The sequence below is a fragment of the Cinclus cinclus genome, chromosome Z (genome assembly GCF_963662255.1).
Source record: "Cinclus cinclus chromosome Z, bCinCin1.1, whole genome shotgun sequence".
NCBI classification, from domain to species: Eukaryota; Metazoa; Chordata; class Aves; order Passeriformes; family Cinclidae; genus Cinclus; species Cinclus cinclus.
Genome location: NC_085084.1, coordinates 60,491,237 through 60,513,787, shown reverse-complemented (window position 1 = coordinate 60,513,787; position 22,551 = coordinate 60,491,237). Strand labels below are relative to the sequence as shown.

General features: G+C 37.4%; 1 protein-coding gene across 1 annotated transcript in view; it reads left to right on the top strand.

The window, feature by feature from the left end:
- The window catches only part of ANKRD31 (ankyrin repeat domain 31), a 63,374-nt gene that overhangs the window by 25,757 nt on the left and 15,066 nt on the right, over positions 1 to 22,551 (top strand). The window contains exons 15-24 of the mRNA XM_062513956.1: positions 324 to 385; positions 2,607 to 2,754; positions 6,266 to 6,451; positions 7,247 to 7,389; positions 9,950 to 10,109; positions 10,515 to 10,597; positions 11,371 to 11,452; positions 13,580 to 13,676; positions 17,425 to 18,478; positions 21,829 to 21,969. Coding sequence (XP_062369940.1) covers positions 324 to 385; positions 2,607 to 2,754; positions 6,266 to 6,451; positions 7,247 to 7,389; positions 9,950 to 10,109; positions 10,515 to 10,597; positions 11,371 to 11,452; positions 13,580 to 13,676; positions 17,425 to 18,478; positions 21,829 to 21,969 — 2,156 coding nt within the window. The remainder of the gene's footprint in view (positions 1 to 323; positions 386 to 2,606; positions 2,755 to 6,265; positions 6,452 to 7,246; positions 7,390 to 9,949; positions 10,110 to 10,514; positions 10,598 to 11,370; positions 11,453 to 13,579; positions 13,677 to 17,424; positions 18,479 to 21,828; positions 21,970 to 22,551) is intronic.

The window sequence follows — 22,551 nt, the reverse complement described above, 5'->3', positions numbered from 1 at the left end:
GCTAAGTTTCAAAAATAATTGCTCAGGTCACTAATCATCAAGAAAATTTGAAAGTATGATGCCATTCTTTACTCTCACCAAACCCGGTTTGAACAAGGTGCTATTTGCAACAAAGATTAGACTCAAAAATTTGATAAACATTTTATATATTGATATGTTTTAGATTCCAATAAAACCCTTATGGGCTGGATAATTTTTCTGGAAAGCTAAAATATTGTAAGTAATGTTACATGCAGTATTGTAGATATAAGTTGATATGTATGTTTAGTAAATTACTAATCTTTTCAGTTCTGGTTTCTTTCTGTATTTCCTTTTCATTTCAGGTGGAGGTGATTCAAAGAACACGTTAAATACTCAGTGTGTTGAAGGTACAAACCAGCACCAGGTATATCTTTACAAAGAAATCTGATTTGACCATAAACTGTTAAGGGATTGCTGACAGTCTTCAGTAAACTGAAGCAAATGACTATTTTTGAAGTATGTTTCAGTTCCAGCACAGAGTGTACTAGATATATCCAGCAGGGACTGAGAGTGATAGTGTTGAAGCTCATCCTTAGTAGTACTTGAAATAAGGTACAACTTCATGAGTATGCAAGACAGAGGCAAGTGTCTCATGGAGGGTGGTTCTTGCTGATTTTGCAAGTGCTGCGGAGCTAATTACAGAGAGCGTGGTACATCAGTCCCTCTTTGTACTTCCAAAAACCTTACTGAAACTGCCATTTTTTTTGCTTGGCTTGTAGCAGTAGAATAATTATGTCTTGCCTCTGAGTAGAGTAAGTTGTGTTGGGTTTTGAGAGGAAAGGGGTGGAAAGACACTCTCTTGCACAGGGGTTGCACAGTTATGCTGTGAGATCTCAGCAGGATGAGGGAGCTGGTGCCTCATGTGAAGAGAACACCATGATGAATCAGTTAGGTCAGTGTTTGCATATAGTGCTACATCTTTTAGCATTAAGAGCTGCATTTTCTCCCTCTGTTTTCTTCCTTTCAACAATGATAACAGATAATATCTGAGTTGTAGACTGTAGTGTGCATAGATACATATTTTTGAGCTTTTGAAGTTTTATGTGGTGATGATTACTGTCCTTGTTAGTCATAGTTGTGCAGTCTGTGTGTCCTTTGAAATGTAATGGTGTAACAGCATCCATGGTATATAGTCTTAGAGTATGCTTTAAAACATTAAATGATTGATAAAAATGGCACTGTAAACATATAATTATGTAAACCTATTTCTGTAGATTTGTAACTGATAATTTCAGTAGTTGTGTCAGATGTTGCAGTGTGTGTTCTGGTTTTGTCTCCAGATATAAAGCAATCAGAAGGACAATGCTAGCTAATCACTGGCCTTTGGACCAAAACCTTTGGATGTTTTGAGATTATCAGGAGTTAATTCTGTGTGTTTTTTATGTGTTATTTACCCTTCTTTATAATTTCCTGGAATAATTGCAGACAGCCTTGTCAGAAATGTGAAACTAAAGCTCTGGTTTATGACCAGAGGCAGTTTAAAAGGCAGATCAATAATTCAAACTCGTTCAATTTTCAAAAATAAATATGGGTTTAAAGCACTTCAGTAATATTTACTGTTGGATTTTGCCCATTAATTTTTTGCATTATTATACACATATTTCTTAGTTCCTTATTATTTTGGTCCTGCAAAAAAGCAGAACAGAGGAAATCAGTTAATTTTATAGCAGCACAGTTTTGTTTTAGTATATAATAAAGGAATTTATCAGAAAATTAATTTAGTTATATGACCTCTTTTGGAAATAGAATCAAATGCAGGTGTACTTTAACATGGTAATACTAGAGCATCAAAGGAAGTTTTGCTAAACCTGAGCAAAGCAGAAAAACAAAACTTAGTGAAAACCACAGTACTAAAACTCTTAGAAACCTTTCTCTGAGGGCAGAAAAATTTTTAAAAAATCAAGTTCAAAAAAGGCTATTCTTATAGCAGAGGCTACTATGAAGAGTAAAACTATTCAGAAATAATATCTCATGTTATATGGACCTCAGGTTTAGTTCCACTTAGAGTCCAAGGAGCTTTACAGAAAACATGTTTCCCTCATGATGAACCTAATGAAATGGCCCAAACTATTGCTGGGTGTGTTCCTAATTGTTCTGTCCCACTTAATGTTGTAGGAAACTGAGCTGAGGTGGTATTGCAACAGGAGTGTAATTCAGCACTAGTATAGTGAAAATTCATTTGCAGAATAAAAGGGTAGCACTGGCGGAAGCTCAGCAACATTTCTGTAAAGGGGAGGAGATCACCAGTTTGTATTGTCTCACATCCGTGGTTTCTGGAGAAAAAGTGGGCACAACATTCTTAGACTGCCTATTTAAGAGCACTTGAATCTCAGTCAATACTGATTTGCTTTGACTTCCTCTCACAATGTATCTGTTTTGAGGTTACAACAGTATGTGACAGGAATCAACATAGTCTCAGCGTAACAGCAGTAGTTTGAGTGACAGGAGACTAAATACCGATATGAGAACGCCTTCAGAATGATTTTTTGCAAAACTTGGCAAATCAAGTGTAATCTGATGTTAATGGAAATAAAACTAATGGATCAGTCCTAATTTTAAAACTCTCTTTGCCTTTGTTTTGATAGATTTTGATAGAACCAGCATGCGCAAATCCTCAGAAGACAAGCCAAAAAGCAAAGGCAGCTTCATATTTCAGTAGCAGCAACAACAAGCTTTCATCTAATCAGTCACAATTGAGTCAAGCATCAGAACAGCAAACATCTAAGAAGTCAGGTGAAAAGTTAATATTTTATAAACCAGTGGAGTTTTTTTCCAAATGTACATAAGGAGGGCTTTGTGAGAGAAAGTGTGTGAGAGAAAGTTTGACAAGAAATACGTAGCATGTTGACCAAATACTCTAGTGAATCCCTAAATAGTTTCAGAAATATTTGTGCTCCATTTTACAGAATGCAGAATTTATTTATGTTACATTCATCAGTCTTTCAGTATTGTGGTTGAGGGCATGCAGGATCATAAGTGAGAGCTTCAAGTTTAGCCTTAGTTAAGTATGTTACATAAACAGCAGTTTGAAATAACATTAGATCAGTCCTTAGTTAACTGTTTTATGTGTCACAGATCAAATAACAGGGCTCTGCATATATTTGGCATACTATGATCCACTTGTATTTTATGGAATATAATAATATATAGAGTGTATCCTCATCAGGCACATATCAACTTGGACTCTGATTTTACTGGTACCTCTGGGTTAGCTGAAGTATGGATACAAACCTAATTCCATGAGAATAAAGGTCTAGCATCCTTCAGTAGTTGTATTCTCTTCTGCCCCTCATGCAGCTTTTTGTTTAGCATTTTCATCCCATGCCTTAGATTTGCATTTATCCTGTAGCCTTACCATCACAACAGAGCCCTACTCCAACTCACTTAACCTCTATATATTTTCACTTACTGATTTTTTGATAAAGGTGGCACTCATCATGCGTACTTTTGTTCTTTCTGGAACCAAAACCATGTACCAAACCATGGTACTCAAGACTCGCTAAAACCAAAACCTATAGTTGTGATACCATCCCTTCTCTCTTAAAATCTTTTTCTGTCTCCTATTTGTGCCGTTATGATTTTAAAAAGCTTTGTTTCAAGCCTGTGTCTTGTATTTTTTTCTCCTCTGGGGTAGCATGTCCCAGGCTACTTTTTTCCATGTAAAAGATTCTTCAGGTAGTATTTTATTTGATAAAATTAAGTTTTTTTCTTCATGTCATGAGAGTGTTGCCATTTCGGTGGTTGTTCAAGAAAGTTTAGCCCTTTATGCAGTTGAAGGCCCTAATAAATTTGGAGGCCAGGACAATGGCATTCAGATTGCTGTCGAAATAAAGCTGGAAAATGGGTGATGTTTTCTGACTCGTAGAGTTTTCAGATGTTTTGCTTCCCTACACTTTTTTTGTCATTAACTGGCCTTTTTATCCCGTCTGATTGTTTCTGTGTCCACTGGTCTTCCTTATATTATTCTATTATTTAATAAAAATCTTCTCTTCACAAGTGACCCAGTGTCACTTTTATCTACAGTCAGTTGTTTGCTAGGCTCCCAACATTTCCATTCTGCTTATACAGAAGGAAGGTACGAACAGCTTGCTTCTTTTCTTATAGTTCAACCTGTGGAAATAATTGGTCATAGACCCATTTGGAGTTATTGAAGGACAGTGTCCTTGAAGTTGCTGAGATATGTCAGCCTAATCTAACTTGACTGCTGGTTACAGTGATCTCTTCATTTTATCTTTGTACTGTGCTGACTGGACTTTGTATTTGCCAAGACCTGGATATTTCCTTCTCATGACCCACCTGGCAATGCATCCCACAGAGAACCAGTATTTTACGATTCACAAACCAATGTCCCATCATGCTTTTGAAAATTTTTCCTAACAGCTGTGAAGCAAACTGTTGTGCATGACAGTTTAACTGGAAAACTTTGCAATTATTTCTGTTCACTTCCAGCCAATGTTACTAAGGTTCATTAGCCTAATGGGCTCTTGTATACCCTTTATTATTCTTCAATGTCTCTAAAAAGTCCCTAGGACATTCTCCCATGAATCAAAAGGGAAGAAAAGGAAGAATAAGAAAGCAGATGATTGCTTTGGGATTTCAGACTCAGAAGCTTTTAGATGAAATACAATACATTATCTTATGGTAAAGTAAGTCTGAGATTGGAGGACTGTTTTAATAATGTGATGCCTTTGTGTTCTCTAGAATCTCAAGTTTTCATTTAAAAAGGAACTCCTGAGTTTTTTTGTTGCCAACATAGTGTAAGCCAAGCAGTGTCAGTGCAAAGAGAGTTGCCTGAATGCTTTCTCAGAGGTTTGAACAGCTTACAGTGAGCAAGCTCACTTAAAACAAATACAGGTTTATCCTCACTGTATATCTGTCTCTACTATCACTTCAGTTTGTCTTTCATGTTCTTCCAAATAGTGTTGTACAACAAGGTCTGTAGAATACTTCGAAGAAAACATTTGAAAAGCCAATTTTCCAGAAGGCAGGAGGTAGCTGAAGAAAGGCAGCTGTCAAGTACAGAAGATATTTGATACTAATGGATAAGGCTGACTGAAAATTTTTGAGAAAATAGCTTGTTTGATGAGATGAGGGAGATGCAGCTACTAATTGTTCAGAAGAATAAAAGGAGAAAAACAAAAAAAACATGGATACGAGTTTCAGAATGCTCATTTAAAACCTTAGATTTTTGTGTTCTTTGAATAAATTACAAATTTTCAAGTAATCAGAGAAAGAATACCGTAAACTTTTAAAAAGTTTGAATAGTATGGTATTGTAGTAGAAAAAACAGGAGTTTAAAAAAAGTTACGCAGGTGATAGAGCTTTAGAAAATTTATATATCTTGTCTCTTTGGTAGCAGTTTGAGGAGGGGGTTGTCCTTACTCTATACACAAGTAAGTACTTAGTTAATCTCTTTTTTCTGTTGTGTCTCTTAAAATTTAGTAGATCTATTACCTGAAGCTTCAGAATTAGAACCTCTCTGATGACCACATGATATCATTAAAGTGAATGTTGTCTGCTTTGTGAACCAATAAGGATTAAATCAAGTTTATTTGCAGTTATGGATCCAGTTGTGCGCAAGTTTAAATGACAGATTTTCTATGCCACTAAACATTATTCAAAGACTTACAATCAGTCTACAGTAGTTTTTCACATCACAGTTGTAAAAAAACCTTGTGTTTGTGTATATATATTCATCAAGCTGCATATATATACATATCTATATCTGTCTATATCTATATTGCTCTATCTATTTATCTGTATCAATCACACAGTCACACACCTCTATTTTTCCTTATACAGAATTAGGAACTGATAAGGAGTGGTGCTCAAGTCTCCATGTTTTAATAGTTTAAAAATATCTTTATGTGTGTAGTTTATATATTTAGCAGCCTGATGACCTGAAACCAGTTCATGGAGAAACCTACCTCTATATAATATAAAATTTCAACCTTTTTACCTTTCTTGTAGCTTTCTGATTTGTTGTACCCTTGTTGAATCATCTAGATTTTAACTGGAAATTCTTAAGTAGGGAGTCTGCTTGTTACCTGACCTATTGCACAGGACCTTCTACTTTTAGTATCTTTTAACTTTTTGCTATAGACAGTTATGCTATTGAATAATTAAAGTGGCAGTGTTACAAACATTTACAGTAATTCAAATTAATTATGAAGTTTAATTTTCTGTTTATACTTCAGCATTCTTTGCAAAAACAATTTCTAATGAGCACCCAATATCTGTTTAGAATCTTCCAGGGAAGGAGCTGTAATTGTACATGGTACCTGTAAGAGAAGACCTGGGAGAAAGATGAAAATTAGGAGAAATGCAACAGGGGAAACTCAGCTGCATATTGCTGCTAAGAGAGGAGATGTGTCTTTGGTGAAGACTCTAATATCATCTGGAATTTGTGTCAATGAACAGGACTATGCAGGTTTGAAAATTACTGTCTTATGGGCTTATTTTATACTACAGTTTTACATTATCTGCAGTATAGACGTGTTTATATAATTTGCATCATTTTAATAAAATTATGGATTCTTGGCTTAAAATTTTGAGGAGGAAAGGAAGTCATTAAACAAGTGCAAGCCACTATATGAATACAGGCTTTCATGTCAGCATGGAGGTAATGCAGACAGTTTCTCAGCAGGGTCTTGTTACTCAGCTGAAGAGCACGCTTTCAGAGATGTGTGCAGAAGTGACCTTGAAAGTTTGGTGGAGTTTATGTCCATCAGTATATGCGTGTGTGAAGCACATTCAGACAGGTCATATTTATTTCCTCAGGAAATAAGAACAAAAACCACATGACAAGAATGTTTTCCTTTTTCCTACCTGAATATATAACGTGTTTCTGTTTTCATAGTTTCGAAATGGATACTGTTATATACTAGGTGTCTCACAGACTTGATATTATAAAATGCTTCTGGTATTAGAAGTCATATTATTAATGTTGTGCTCCTAAGTTTTTAAAGTTTTTCTTTTCCAGTGTTCCATTTCTTCTATTATTTTTAGTACTGCAGTAGAAAAAAAACCAATTTTTTTTTTCTTAATACTGGGTGTTTTTCTTTGAAGTAAACTGAATTACACACAAAATAGTTTACCTTGGCATTTCAAGATGATTGCTTGTGTAAGATTTATCTTAAATGCAGCAGAATGTAGACTTACTGATTAGTGACCTTTGGATCTTTCCAAATCAGATGCATACTGTATGTTATCTTGCTTTTATTAGGTTGGACAGCAATTCATGAAGCCTCTAATGGAGGATTCACTGATGTGATCTTAGAATTGCTGAAAGCAGGTGCCAATGTTAACAGCAGAAGTCTCTGTGGCGTTTTACCAATCCATGATGCTGTTTCAGGCAATTATTTGGAGGTATAGTTTTCTTCTACGTAAGATTTCCTAATACAGATTTCTGACAGAGGGTTAGCAAAGCAAAATCCCCATTTCGTTAGAATTACTAACAAAATTCTAGTTAAGGTTTCCCTTTAGGAAAAAAAACAGTGTTCTTTAAAGTAATCAAAAATTAGAGAAAAATACTCTTCAGTAGTGACAGTTGAAATTGTTCAGTTAGTTGACTTCTTTAATACAATAGATAAATAATAAAAATTCAGAAAATCTCAGTGGTTCTTTGCCAGGTTTGGGCTTCTTAAAAACAGTATTAAAGTTGAACAGTCTCAATTTATTGATGGTACAGTGCTGCCACAGATGGGAATAATGCATTTCACACTTAAGAGAGAAGCAATAATACCCTTTATTGATATAAAATAGTGAGTTAACAAAGTTCACTGATAAATGTGACAGTGTTTTAACACAATTCTATTGTTTGCTGCATAGAGAACAGGGTCCCAACTGTAAGGAGGCACCTCCTGTTAAGTCATGATATTCCAGAAAGGACCCCCTTGCTTTCTAAACTCCTCAGATGGCTAGATCCAGACTTCATCCCAGACTCAGTCAGCAGTTCATGTCTAAAGGACTATATGTGCACAGTCATAAAGGACTATATGTGCACAATCAATCCTTTCTATCACTTAGCTAAGATTTCAAAGTTTAGTGTCAATGACTGAAAACAAGGAATTTCTTTGCCTTGAAGAGTAATGCTGAGATGTGTTCCTACTAAAGGGGAGGTCCTGGTGTGCAGCCTGTTGGTGTGTGAGAGAGCTCAAGGGGCCCTGGGCTATGCACTGTTTATGAAGTAAGGTGATTGTTTTATGGTTGTATTTGCATACCAATAAGACGCCTGGATCACTGTTGACAGTGCTCTTTGTCCACCCCTCCCCAGGGTCTGGAGTAGGCTGGATGCAACTATCACTGCTGTCCCTGGTGGTTGTGGCTTAAGCAGGAGAGGAGGGTAGCATGTAGCCATAGAGCCCCCAGTCATGGATGGGGCATTTTTCACTAACTCAACTTGCCCAAAGCCCTGTCCTATCGAACTTCAAACATTTCTTGAGATTTCTTGAGAAAACAACTTTTTTGGCCAGTCTGTTTCAGTGTCTCACTACCTTCACTGTAAAAAAATACTTCTTGTAAAGAAAAGATCCTGGGCCTGTTGTTTAAAAATAAACAATTTTTTATTAACTGGTCCCTTCCAGCCCGAACCATTCTGTAGTTCTAAAAAACAGACTATTTCAGTTAGAAGGGACCTAGAGTGATTATCTAATCCAACTGCCTGATTGCTTTGGGGCCAACCAGAAGTTAAATCATGGTAACATTGTCCAGATGTTCCATAAATATTGATGGACATTGGTCACCTCTCTAGGAAACTCCTCTAGCACAGTTCAGACCCATCCCCACTTATCTGTCACTGGATCTCAGGCAGAGAAGATGGGTATCTCCCTCCCCACTTTCCCTGTTCAGGAAGCTGTAGAGAGCAGTGAGGTCACCCCTAAGTCTCCATTTGTCCAAGCTAGACATGCCCAAGGTCCATAGTGACTCCTCACAGGACACATCTCCCAGCACTCAGGTGCTTTGTTGTCCTCCTCTGGACACACTCAAGGACCTTCACATTCTTCTTAACTTGTGGTGCCCAGCACTGCACAGAAATAAATAAAACCTTTTGACAGAGTGAGTTTTGGGAAACTGAATTGTAAAAGTGATGCCAGATTGGCTCAAACATACTTCTATTTCGGTCAGGACAATTCATATTTCATCACATTTGTCTTTTTCTGTGAGCATGGGTAAAACAAAGGGGATGATTTCACAGACTTGGAGCCAAACTATCAGTAAGGTTCTTGCAAAGATGTATTATTTAGTATTTTGGGGGAGAACCAACAGAGAACATCCTGAACTTTGAATCAGCAATCTTGTTCTGGTGCATTTTCCTACTTGTCTGCACTCTGAGTGTAAGAAGTAAGAAGAAATGCTAAACCAGAGAAATCATACATGTGAAAATTCTTTTATCATCCAAGCTGTGACCTCATCAATACTTTCATATGATCTGATTTTAAGGGGTAGTTAATTCCAGTGATGCCACTACTCTCATTTTCACATTTTGCAATTGAGCAAACTTGCAAGTTTTTTTAAATTAGGAAAAGAATTATCAGTTAATGAAACCAAAACCAATATTAAAGAAAGAAATGCAATTCTATTCTGCACTTTGGTCTTAATGCAATTGGCCAGTTCCTTTTATTTTAGATACATGTTGTTTTGTAATTGTTCCATATAACTATAAAATCATAAAAAATAGTGCTGTAAAAATTACATCTTGTGAAAATTTGTGTATTTGTATGTGTTAATGAAGAAATACAAGATAGAAATCTGTGTTGATAATAGCCAATTATTGGTTTTGTTTAATTTGGATTGCAAGTATAACAATTGTAGAGTAACTTATTTGAACCTGTATTATTTGTGATGTATGTTATTCGACATAGCACATATAGTTATATAAGTCCACAGCAAGAATTAGCACTGTACATATAACAAGAATGCATAACAGGCAGCCAGGATTCTGCTGCAACATGGAGCAAATCCCAATGAAAAGGATGGGTCAGGAGAGAGTGCTTTGAATCAAGCTTGTAGTGAAGAAATGAAAGAACTGCTGAAGTCATATGGTGCTATGGACTCTGTACTTGCTGTTCAAACTGTTGAAGTTACTGGTATGTTTGTTTTGTAATATACATCATAGGATTACCCTGTAATCTTAAAGGAAAAATCATACATTCAAATGGTATGACACTGATATTTTTAATTCTATTAACTATTGAATGTGATTTATATATTTATTTACAGCTAATAAGATACATGAATGGGTTTTTGTAACGTATTTGGATATTCAGATTTTTGTTATCCATATTTCCTTTTACAGGAAGGGAAATGAGTAATTTTGAAAGTGGTAGCTTTCATTTCTTCATGCTACCTAGATTTGATCTCTTTTGCACATAGATGATACTGTTTATTAGTTGATCTGCCATTGCATCTTTGTAACCTATAGTAGCTAATCCAGCCTATGATGCTCCTACAAATTAATTTTAAATTTTATTTGTTTTTTCTTTATTGTGGAGAGGTGAAATCAAAACATTATTGTTATGACTGCCATAAAAATGATGATGCAGCTTTGGAGGCACAACATGAGAAATATAGTGTGGTAAGTATAGATAACAGTTTTGTTAAACTGCTCTGTGGTGTATGACTGCATAGTGACATTTGCTGACTGAAAAATACAATATCTAAGTATAATTTAAATAATTAATCCATTAAAATGTATGTAAGAACAGCATCATGCAGAGAGTTATAGTAGATAAGTTGTGGTTTACATACATGAGTGTGTTTATTATCACTCCTCTCTATTCATTATTCCTGTGCATTTAAATTTATTGTGCAAACAGTAGTCAATACTGATACACATTGCTTATTGCTTATAAAAATAGAGAAAAGGTCATAAGTTCTGAAGCTTTAAGCACATTTCCAGAATGGTTCTTTTTGAAACAGTAATGAATTGTCATCACGATGAGGATGGTATTCAGATATTGTTTATCTTAAAACAACAAGGAAGATTTTTTGCACAAGTTGTTAGCTCTTCTTGGTATCTATAACCTATGTCTATATTGTCTAGATGATGCTGTCATGGTGAAATTCACTGTCCAATCTTTGCTGTGCACTCAGAGGTTTCTGGAGGACTGTGAGCATGGACTAGTTTGAATGCCACAGCAAACCCAGGCTGTGACAGCCCCTTGCAGAGCAATGTTCTTGGAATTATGTAGCTCTGTCCTACCAGTACCCCATTGCGTTTACACAGTAATTCCCAACCTGGAATGACTTAAGTCTGCCAATACCTAAACTGCAGGCCATGTACCATGGCCTGTTTTGTATGGTGCACTTGGCTCAACTTCTTACAGTAATTTCTGTGTTTGTTAACAGGAGTCTGTTGCTGCTGTACAGGATACAGAAAAGAAGCAGGAGGAACTGTTGCTGTTTGAGTTGAGAACTTCCAAAGATGCAGGTAGACATAATTGAAGTGTTTCACCTATTTTTAGTGGGTAAATATCTTTGGCAATGTAACTGTTCTTAGAACATTATTGCACGTAATATATTTGAGTATCTCCTCTGGAAAATACAGCTTCAGAGAATAAGATTGTAATAGTACTTCTCAGGTGTGAGCACTTCCTGAGAAGGAATTCTGTTGCACAGGAACGAATATTTTTACGAAAAAAGGGAGGCATGCCACTCAGAGGAATGTGTCTCAAGTCAACCTAGTAATATAAAAAGGGATCCTTAGTTAAAAATGCATACTTTTGGTGGCATTATTCAGTTATGAGCATGTAAACCTCTGCATGATAAAGAACAGCTATGTCTGTATGTAAAGTAGCAGATGCAGCATTTTCATTCTTGTGTGGCTGGACTTCCAGGACCCTGAAACAATTTATGAGAGGAAAAAAGAGAATTTTTTTACAGCAGACAATGTGAATAATGGGCAGTTTCAGAAATGCTGATACCCAGAGGTGTAATTTGTTTTAGGCTATCAAATTTCAGTTCAGATTTATCTCAAGAATTTACTAAGCGACAGTGAGTTCCTAGGTGATCATGATGCTTCTCCTGTGTAGCTGTTGAAGTCAATTGTGTCCATGCCATGATGCTTCAGGAGGCATAGCTTGCTGCCAGAATGCCTTTGACCACGGTCTCTCTCCTCAGCTGCCCTTCCCCATCTAGGCAGGGCTGTTTAATTGAAGCATCTCATACTCAGGCTACAGTTTTGCTTCCTGACAGAAAGAAAGGGTTTGTTTTTAAATTTGTATTCCTAATTACAGACTAGAGCTTTCAAATGGTATTTACAAGTAAATCTATCCTTTTGAAAATAAATGTGAAATATGGAATTATGTGGTTTGATTACTCAAATTTATGGTGTGTGGACTGTTAGTTAAAATAGGTGTTTTCTTGAAACATGTTTGACAAATACGTAGATGATACAATAGACAGATGCCTGTGAACAGACATCAGTGCAATTTCATGAATGACCAAAAGGAACTATCAGACTTCTCTTTTTCAGGGATCTTGTCCAGGGATATGAGAGAAATTAATATAGTGATCAGTTACCACTACTGACAAAAACGTTAGTAGTGTAGCACCTGTTAAACTAAGTCTTAGTCATTGCTATTGATGAGGCACGAGACTGAGCAAGTATGTAGAAGTACACTGACAGACTTAAAAGTAAAGTAAAATCTCAAGGTATTTCCATGCAGTGAAATCTACTATGAATAACAGATTCAAATTTTCTAGTAAACTGTCTTAATAAGAGCAATATTTACATATTAGCAAGTAAGCAAATACTAGTAGGTACGATGAAAAAGGTTTGGGGAAACATTTTATAAATTTCAGTTTAATACTGTAATTTCTCATTTTTCCTGATTTTGTAAAGCTTGCATTGACTTTTAGAATTTCAGGAATTAGGTTACAATTTTAGCAAATTATCCCAGTGGTACCCACTGGATATGACTTCTAACCCTCTGATGTTATATGTCTAAGAGGTAGGGTATATAAAGAAGAATTTATGATTGCTCTTCTTTAACATTATGAGTTAGAAACGATGTAAAACTGGGATAGATAAGTTTTTACCTTTGTATGTAACTTGAAACAGTCTAGCTATTTCTTCATGGAGAAATTGATTAAGCTATTTTGTAATACTGCAAACAAAAATTTTAGGAACCTTGTAAAGGTTGCATGAGTTCTGCAGGTAGCCTCAGTATAACTGTATTGTTATGTAGCTAATTGTAACACAAAGAGCTTAAAAATTTTCAGGACATATCATCCATAGAGAAGTTCTTCAGTTTATTCTTTTTTTTCTTATTAATTTCCTAAACAAGGTATTCGCACTTCAAAATTTTTCAGTACTTCAGCTAATTATTTTAAAGTTAAACTTGTATTTAATTCTTTCTATAAGAATTTAATTAAAAATACTCAAATTGTAAGGAGCTACCAGCATGCAATACAGAATAATGTACTGCTCTAAAGTCTCTTCATACTTCGGCTGTGTATTTGCTACACTGAAATTGCTATTAATGTAATTATTTTCTTATTATTTCTAAACTTCTTATTGCCATAATAATTTTGATTACCTCAAAATATTGAACAGATGTGTATATACAGAGGCTGTCTCAGATACAAGATAATTTGAATGAAATTCTTGCAAACCAGAAAACAGAGAGGGATATCCTTGCTAAAAAATACAGGTAAGTAGAATACAAGGATTCTATTAACAGAAAGCTATAGAAGTTGTTAGGAGATCAGCATATACTGGCATAAAAGTAAACTTATGTGGTTTTCATTCAGATTTTTTGGAAGCATGATTGATATTTGCTTCAGTTACCTCAGTTACCTGAAAGAAGAACTTCAGGGTTTCCTTAATGCATACTAAGCAGTTGCTGTGCTCACATTTAAGCATTGAAATTAGGTAGTGAACAATACAAAATGTTTGGAAAAACACAGAATCACAGAATATGCTGAGTGAGAAGTGACTCACAAGGATCATTGAGTCCATTTCCTACTGTGCACAGCACTATCCACAAGAATCCCACCACGTGCCTGAGAGCAATGGCCAAACACTTCTTCAACTCTGTCAGGCTTGGTGCTGTGACCACTGCTGTGGAGAGCCTGTTCCAGTGTCCAGCTACTTCTCTGTGAAGAATCTTTTCCTGATACCCAACCTAAACCTTCCCTTACACAGCTTCAGTCCATTCCCTCAGGTCCTGTCACTGTCACTGTCACCACAGAGATGTGATCAGTGCCTGCCCATCCCCTTCCCCACACAAGGAGAAGATGGAACTGCAGTGAGGTCTCCCCTCAGTGTCCTCCAGGCTGAACAGACCAAGTGACCTCAGCTCCTACAGCTCATACAGCTTCTCCTCAAGACCCTTCACCTTCCTCCTGGCCCTCCTCTGGACCCTCTGTAGCCTTACATTAGGCCATTGTGGCACCCAGAAGTGCCCCCAGCACTGGAGGTGAGGCTGCCCCAGCTCAGAGCAGAGCAGGACAATCCCCTCCCTTGCCTGGCTGGTGATGCTGTCCCTGATTCCCCCAGGACAGGGTTGGCCCCCCTGGCTGCCAGGGCACTGCTGGGTCATGTTCAACTTGCCGCAGACCAGGACCCCCAGCTCCTTTTCCATGTTGCTGTTCTCCAGCCTCTCATTCCCAGTCTGTCCATACATCCAGGGTTGCCCCATCCCAGTTGCAGAATCCATCACTTTTCATTATTGAAGATCACATGGTTGGTGATTGCCCAATTCTCTGATTTGTTGAGGTGCAACAGGCCTCTCTGCAGGGCCTCCCTGCTCTCGAGGTAGTCAACAGCTCCTCCCAGGTTTGGATTGTTAGTGAACTTAGCTAGTATCCTTTCCAATTCTGCATCCAAGTCATTAGTGAAGATGTTGAAGAGCACAGAACTCTTCAGCAAGGTGGAGCCCTGTGGTAAGCCGCCAGTCTGATGTCACCCCATTCACTAGAAGCCTCTGAGCCCAACCTGTGAGCCACTTGCTCACCCATCATGTGATGTGTTTATCCAGCTGTGTGCTGGACATTTTGTCCAATAGGATACTGTGTGAGATTCTGTGAGTACCAAAAGCTTTACTGAAATCCAAGAAGATCACCTGCCTTCCCTTGATCAGCTAGGTGGGTTACCTTGTTGTAAAAGGAAATCAAGTTTGATAAGCAGGATTTTTCCTCTCATGGAGCCATGATACCTAAGCAGAAATTAGGAAATGGGGATATTGAGCAATTACATTCATTTTGCAGTATCATGGAGGAAACTAGTAGCAGCTCAAGGCACTACTTGGAGTGTCCCTGCCTCTGATTGGTTTCTTTAGCACTCCTGGAATAGAGTGTTCTACCAATGGCTAGCAAGAGTCATTTAGAGAAATGGCTTGAAGCATGCTTGCAGACATTCATTCTTTTTGTGAGAAAAATTAAAATGTGAGCTAGGATTGTTCATCTTAGTGTGAGCATGGACTGTGTGAACTAGCAGCTTCATGATGCTAGCTCTCACAAGGCCTCTTTTTATTTCCTTCTGAGAAAGACTCAAGGTTGGTAGTGTGGTGAGTGCTTACCTAACAATGTAGCATCCTATTCAGCTTTCAGGTAGTCCCATGGCAAAATATAAAGGCTGGTTGAGCAAAGAGAAATGAAATATTTCTGTCACATGCCGTTTTGCCAGCTATAAAATGTAGGATTACACAGGTAATTTAAAAAAAAAAACGATTTTATAAGGAGTTAGAATTCCAAATCATCTTTGTGGGCAAAAGACTGAATTTAGAAAAAAGGGCAGTAAAATTAATAGCTTCTGTAGCATTGAGAGTGAGACTGTGTTCCAGAGTGAAGTCATAAATATTTCTGGGTATTGACGATATCCTGCAGCTAATGTAACAGCTGCCCATCAATAATAGTGAGCTATATTCCAAATCACATTATATTTACTTTTTTATTTATACAGTGAACATCTTATTTTAATTAATTGGTTTATAACTTTTGTCACATAAGCCATAGAAGGTCAGGAGGCATCATCACATTTTCAATCTTTCAGTTGTTCAGTTAGTTGTCTGAGAGAGAGATACTGCTTACATTGTTCCTTTTCTGTACTAAGATGTAGGTATTAGAATCTTCTGTACTAAGGTACTAAGATATATATTCTACTTGAGAAAAATTAGCAAAAGAAGTATTGTATTTGTTAGTGGCTGTAATTTGTCATTTTAGTCACACTGTCTTTGCCTCTTCAGCTGCAGCTTCTTCTGTACTTGCATAGCAATAAAACAACAAGACTTCTCAGAGCAAAAACTGCTAGAAAAGTGTGTGGAAGCCTCACTGGCCTGTATAGAAGTTCATAGCTGTCATAGATTACTCAATGATAGACTGTATGCTGATATGTTGATGGTACATGTATTCTAAGCATATGAGATACCGAGCAGTATCATAGTACAGACAGCTAGACTGCCAAGCTGTGTTTCTTCTTCCTTGTTCCGAGCCATCTAGTCTTAGTGTACCTTTGTCCTGATCCCCTCAACAGTCTTTTTTGAGACTGGGATGGTGTTACTTGCATGGCACCTTGGCAGTGGGTGACCTAAAAAGCAAACCATACTGCAACTCCTTTCCCCACAACTTGTGTTACTTTTCTATCCTCCCAAAATGGTGCCGCAGTGGTAGTGATACCACTTATCCCATGAAGAGAAATTAGGAGAAAAGAGTGTTATGCTGAGTTGATGTACTGAAGATAGTGGGTTAAATAAATAATTCCCTTTCAGCAGAAAGGAGGTAAAGTCCCCCAGGGAAGGGTTCTCACAGGAGGGAGGCTCAGTCTGGGAACAGGATCTGATGAAGGGTGCAGCATTCCTAGATTACACATAGGCAACATCCTAAACTGTTCTGTCCTTTTTACTTTAGGGTCATGTGGCACTATTACAGTGGTAGCTTTATGAAATCTTTTGTTGTGTATACCATAAAAAAATCCTTATAGTATCATCCTTCAGGAGCTTATCCTGAAGTAATTTTAAAAGGCTCCAAAGTAGACCTTCGAGACAGGGAATTCAGTGTGCTATTATGATTTGTGGTGATTAAAGAGCAGTTGATGATACTACAGGCACAGTTTTGATTCTTTGAATTAAAGGTGGCATAGAAGTATATATCCTGTGAATTAAGGAGTGGTATAGGCAAGGGTATTTCTTAAGTTTTGATGATTAACATTTAAATTCTATGGGATTCTCACTTACATCTTTATTCTGTATCTTACTATGAGATTCTGCTCTTTGTTGTCCATAAACGTGGGATTTGATATTTGAATATTGAACTTCATACATAATAAAAATATTGTTCAAATTTTAAATGTTGGCTGAGTCCTTTAAAACATATTCTTGTTCTTTGTGGGTTATGTATATCCAACTGTTTTAATCTTGTACTTACAATAACTCCAATGTCCTTATTTATCATTTTCCATAGGGCTTCAATGGAATCATTTAAAAAAGGTGCACTAAGGAAACAATTAGTTTACCTTGCTTCTAGGCAAAAGAGCCTGTTGACTGTTGCTGAAAACCAGGAAAAATTAGTGCAGAAAATACAAAATTACAGAAAAACAAAGCAATTGCTCAATTCATCATCAGAGAAACAAATCTCAAATTTAGCTATTTTTCATGGAAGTAATAAAAGACAAAGTTTAACTGCTAATGAAATCATATGTCCTAATGCAGTAACATTTAATATGGGGCCTGGTGCCAGTGCACCTAATGGAAACAGAGTAGAAGCACATGTCTCTTTAGAAAATACATTTTCAGCTCAGGAATGCGTCCAGCATCCACACATCTGCTTGGATGAGACAGGAGCAAATAAAGAAGCAATTACAAGCAAAGAGGCTTCTGATCATGCTTTGGCATCTGAAAACCGGGTAACAGAACATGCTTTTGAAAACATGTCAAAGATGACAAATGCTGCAGAAGTGATGACATTGCCTTCAGAACCTACTATTTCCACTGCTAAAACAAAGTGCTCACAGCAAAAAGACATTGATTGTGTAGCAGTTGTAGGACAAAGAAACAAGTCTTTAAATCCCACTTCCAATACATTAAATATTGTAGAACCCCGAAGCACTGTTGTCAATAGGAATGTCTATCAGACAGCCAGTGTCTGCAGGCAGGTTCTTTCACATGAGGATCTGCACAGATATGTGAATAAGAAAGAAGCTTTACAGCAGCAACAGCAGCCACAGCAAGCAATTTTGCTAACATCTACAACGAATTTCTCTAATACTTTGCAGCAAATGGTCTTTCAGAGTAGTGAAAATTCATTTAATGCCAACCCGATGCTTACTAATCTTACTTCAAATACAGACTCTACATCAAATATCAGTGAGAAATCTTCACAGAGTAATAGTAATCAGGAATGGGAACAAAAACAAGTGCGATATGGATGGAAGAGTAAGAAAAAGCATCAGCTGATAGATCTGCTTGAATTGGGAAGGATAAAGCCCGGAGAAAATGTTTTAGAGTTCAAGCTACAGGTAATTGTTGAGAAATATTAATATTAGTGGATAATGAAAATACCCTGCATACTAAAATGGGGAACCATCAGGTCTCATGGTTTAGTCTTCATCTTCAGCACTTACTAGTGAATATTTTGTTCATTGCTTATAGATAACTGTTCATGAGCTTAAAAGGAAAACAAGATGAAGTCCACTGTTAGCCTGTAATTTTAAGACCCAGAATATTGCATAAGTAAAATTTGTGTTTAACTTTGTGTTACCAGTTTGCTAGTATTTCTTATTGCTAGAACCAGAGTGCAGTCTTTGGCTGATCTACATTGTGTAATACCTGATTTTCATACTGAAAGGATCAGGAATGTAATTGTCATTATGACTTAATGTTATTCTTGGAAACAACTGTCAAGTCCCTCAAATAAAAGATGTGACTTCAAGGATTTAGTAAGGCTGTAATGAGCATGAATACATGCAAAATTACTTGCTTACATACTTGCTGGTTCCATAAGCATACAGTATGGTATGAACCATATTTAAAAAAAACCAACTCTTTTTTAAATACAAAAACATTTCCCTGTCCCTCCAAATACAGAGCAGATCTGCACAGCAGCTGCCAGGGGCCTGGCTTAGTGTTGATCATATGAGGGAATCATTAACTAAGCTCTCAGATGTGAGCTAGTGTCATAGTTTGGCACTGACCAATTGCTAGGCACCCAAAAAAGTCCATCACTTGCCCTCCCCTGCCACAGCTGGGCAGAGGAGAGAGAAAAATTTAATGAAGGCTTCGTAAGTTAAGGACCAGAAGAAAACACTCCAAGGGCAAAACAGGCTCAACTTAGAGATATAAAGTAAATTTATTACTTTCAACATCAGAGGAGGATAATGAGAAATGAAAATGAGCCTTTAAAACACCTTTTATTCCTCCAGTACCCTCCCTCCTTCCCACTGATGGCTCAGGGAGACAGGGTGTGGGGATTTTGGTCAGTTGCTTGCCCAAGGTTTTCTTTTGCTGTTCAGGGAGAGGAGTCCTCCCTCCCCTGTAAGACCATGGAGTCCCTTCCACAGGACACGGATCTCCATGAACTTCCCAGCATGGTTCCAATCTCACGAGCAGCACTCCTTCCAAAACTGCTGTGGTGTGGGTCACTGTTCCACAGGGCACAGTCCAGCACCCTGGACAGGCTGCTCCAGCCTGGAAGCAAGGCTCCTTCTCTCCCCTAGGTCTCCCACAGGATCACAGCCTCCTGCTCTGGCATGGGCACCTGCCACACAGCCTGTGGGTGGATCTCTGCATCCCCCGTGGATCCCCACGGGCTGTGGGTGGATCTCTGCATCCCCCGTGGATCCCCACGGGCTGTGGGTGGATCTCTGCATCCCCCGTGGGTCCCCACGGGCTGTGGGTGGATCTCTGCATCCCCCGTGGATCCCCACGGGCTGTGGGTGGATCTCTGCATTCCCCATGGATCCCCATGGCTGCAGGGTCACTGATGCTTCACCATGGTCTCACCACAGCCTCCAGAGGAATCTCACCTCCAGCACCTGGAGCACCTCCTGCCCTCCTTCTGCACTGACCTTGGTGTCTCCATGTTGTTTCCCTCACACGTTCTCACCTCCTCCTCTTCTCTGGCTAGGAAAAGCTGTGCCTACTTTGTTTTGATTTTCTTCTTCAGTCTGTTATCACAGAGGTGTTACCAGCATCTCTAACTGGCCCAGGCTTGGCCAGCAGCATGTCCATCTTCAGAGCCATCAGGGATTGTCTCTGCTGGACATGGTGGAAGCTTCCAGCAGCTTCTCACAGAAAACACCTCTGTGGTCCCCACCCTGCTACCAAAAACCAGGCTCTGCAAAACCAACACAGCTAGTTAATTTCCAGGGCAATGTATCAATAAAAAAATGAAAAGCTCTTTTCAGACAACTCACCAGTTTAGTTAATGTAGAAAGAGCTCCTTTTCCTACACCTATAGTCTCAGGAATGCTTTTCTGCTTAGAGCTGCTGTTTTGTCTGGTCTTGTGTTCTGGAACCTAGGGTAGTGTAAATCACAAGGCTGTACATCAGACCATATGATAGGTATGGAGACATGCTTCTTTTTTTGAAGAACATGAAATATTCCTTTGAACTGCAAGATGACTAAGTGGAAGGATGAAAAATTCACTATGCCTGCTGTAATTTTTCAAGGCAGTTATCTCTAATAGGACCTTGATGCATGTACTGGTGTACTGGTGTTTTGGGAAATAGAGAAGTCAGTGATCTTTACTTGGATGAAAGTGACATTCATTTATGTCTTGGAAGACAGTGCTGTAGAAATCGAAATTTAGAAACCAGTGTCTGTTGCATTGCGAAGATATGATCAATAAATTTCCTCTCTTTATAATTTAATAATATATTTGTAATTTTATTATATTTTTAATTCTTTATAATTTTAGAGATGTACTTGATAACAACATACAGTTAATGCATAGTCCTTACTGAAGCTTAGCTTTGGGCAAGCAAAATGCAGTTGTTGAATGCTGTACACCTAGGTTGTGAAACTGAACTCAATTGAGTGCTCAATTGAAATATCTGGGTTAATCGTCTTAATTTAATTATTAAATCAACCCCAAGCCAGTGGAGATGGTTCAATATTTGCTGCTGCATCATTCTCTTACTCGGATTCTTTAACCTTATGAATGACAGGTGACCCTACTAAGTTCTAATCGAGTTGATCAAGAGCTAATTAATGCATTATTTAGCTGTGTTAGTACAACTGTGGCCAATATGACAAAACCATTACTTACTCAACCATAAACAACTATAATTTGCTTCTGGAGAGGTGTAAATGTTTGCAGAACTGGACTGTATTAACATTATGAAGGAGGCATTAACAATAAGTTATTTCATACTTAATTTTGCATAATGTAAGGCTGTCAGGTTCATCCTAAAACGTTTAAGTGATATCCCTCGATATAAAAGAAAATTTTGTGCAAATATGGTTCATGTTTGAATGGTTGCTGAAACTTTACTCTGACATATGTGTACTTCGTGTAGCAGTTTCTTGTACAGATTTGCCTTGTGTAAGTGCCTGAGTTCACTACTGCAAATTAATTTATTCAAGGCCTTGTTATATATAAGAGGAACTAAGATTCAAATACAGTTCTGACAAATACACATAGGGAGATTTGTGCTCTGATTGGCTAAAGCATCTTATTCAGGTGGAATAAATTGTCTTATGCAGTTTTTGATAATGGCATTAAATTACTTAACTTTTTCTCAGAGAAAAACAGAAGTATCTTCAACTTTTCAGCTGTATTGTTCCTTGGCATTTTTTCACATTTCAAGGATATTATTTCATATTTGTTAATTTATGAATTGAAAATATTTCTTATTATTTTTTGAGGAATTTAGTCATAAAGCTACACTCTTAAAGAATGGCAAGATCAGAACCAGTAAAGGACAAATACTACAGAATCCAATTCAGTGGGTTAAAGATCTACTTGGAAGTGGTATTTCTGTGACACGGAATTATGTGTGGAATAAGGTAGGCCTGATTTGATTCCTGAAGTTAGCAATAATGAATGGCTGTAACAAGTTTCACTAATCTAGATGTCCTTACGCTTCATAAAGCAAAAGAGGGTACAAGCCTAAATTTTAAATGTCTTCTTACTTTTAATGAATGAGCAGCAAAGAGGGAGCTATGTTGCCATAGCTGTACTGTGATGAACTAGTCATGAGTGTTTAAAGAATGTGGAATGCTCACTCTGTAAAATAGCAGGGATTTGAAAGATTAGCTTCAAAGATTATTAAGACTGATAGAGAAAGCTGTAAGGTGGTTTGAATAAAAAGGAGCAAATATTATTGAAATAATAATAATAGTAGTATTATTAATAATAATAATATTATTAATAATAATAATAATTTGCTAATATTATTAGCAAATATTATTGAAATATCAGGATGTCATGCACAACTATTGCAAAAACACTGGCAGAGTTTAAAAGAGCATTACAGATGGGCTGTATTATGCTTGGTTTTGGTTTTTTTTTTTTTCTTTTTTTAAACTAGAATTCAAAATACCATAATTTCTCCCTGATTTTGACAGATGCAGATCAGGTTTACAAGT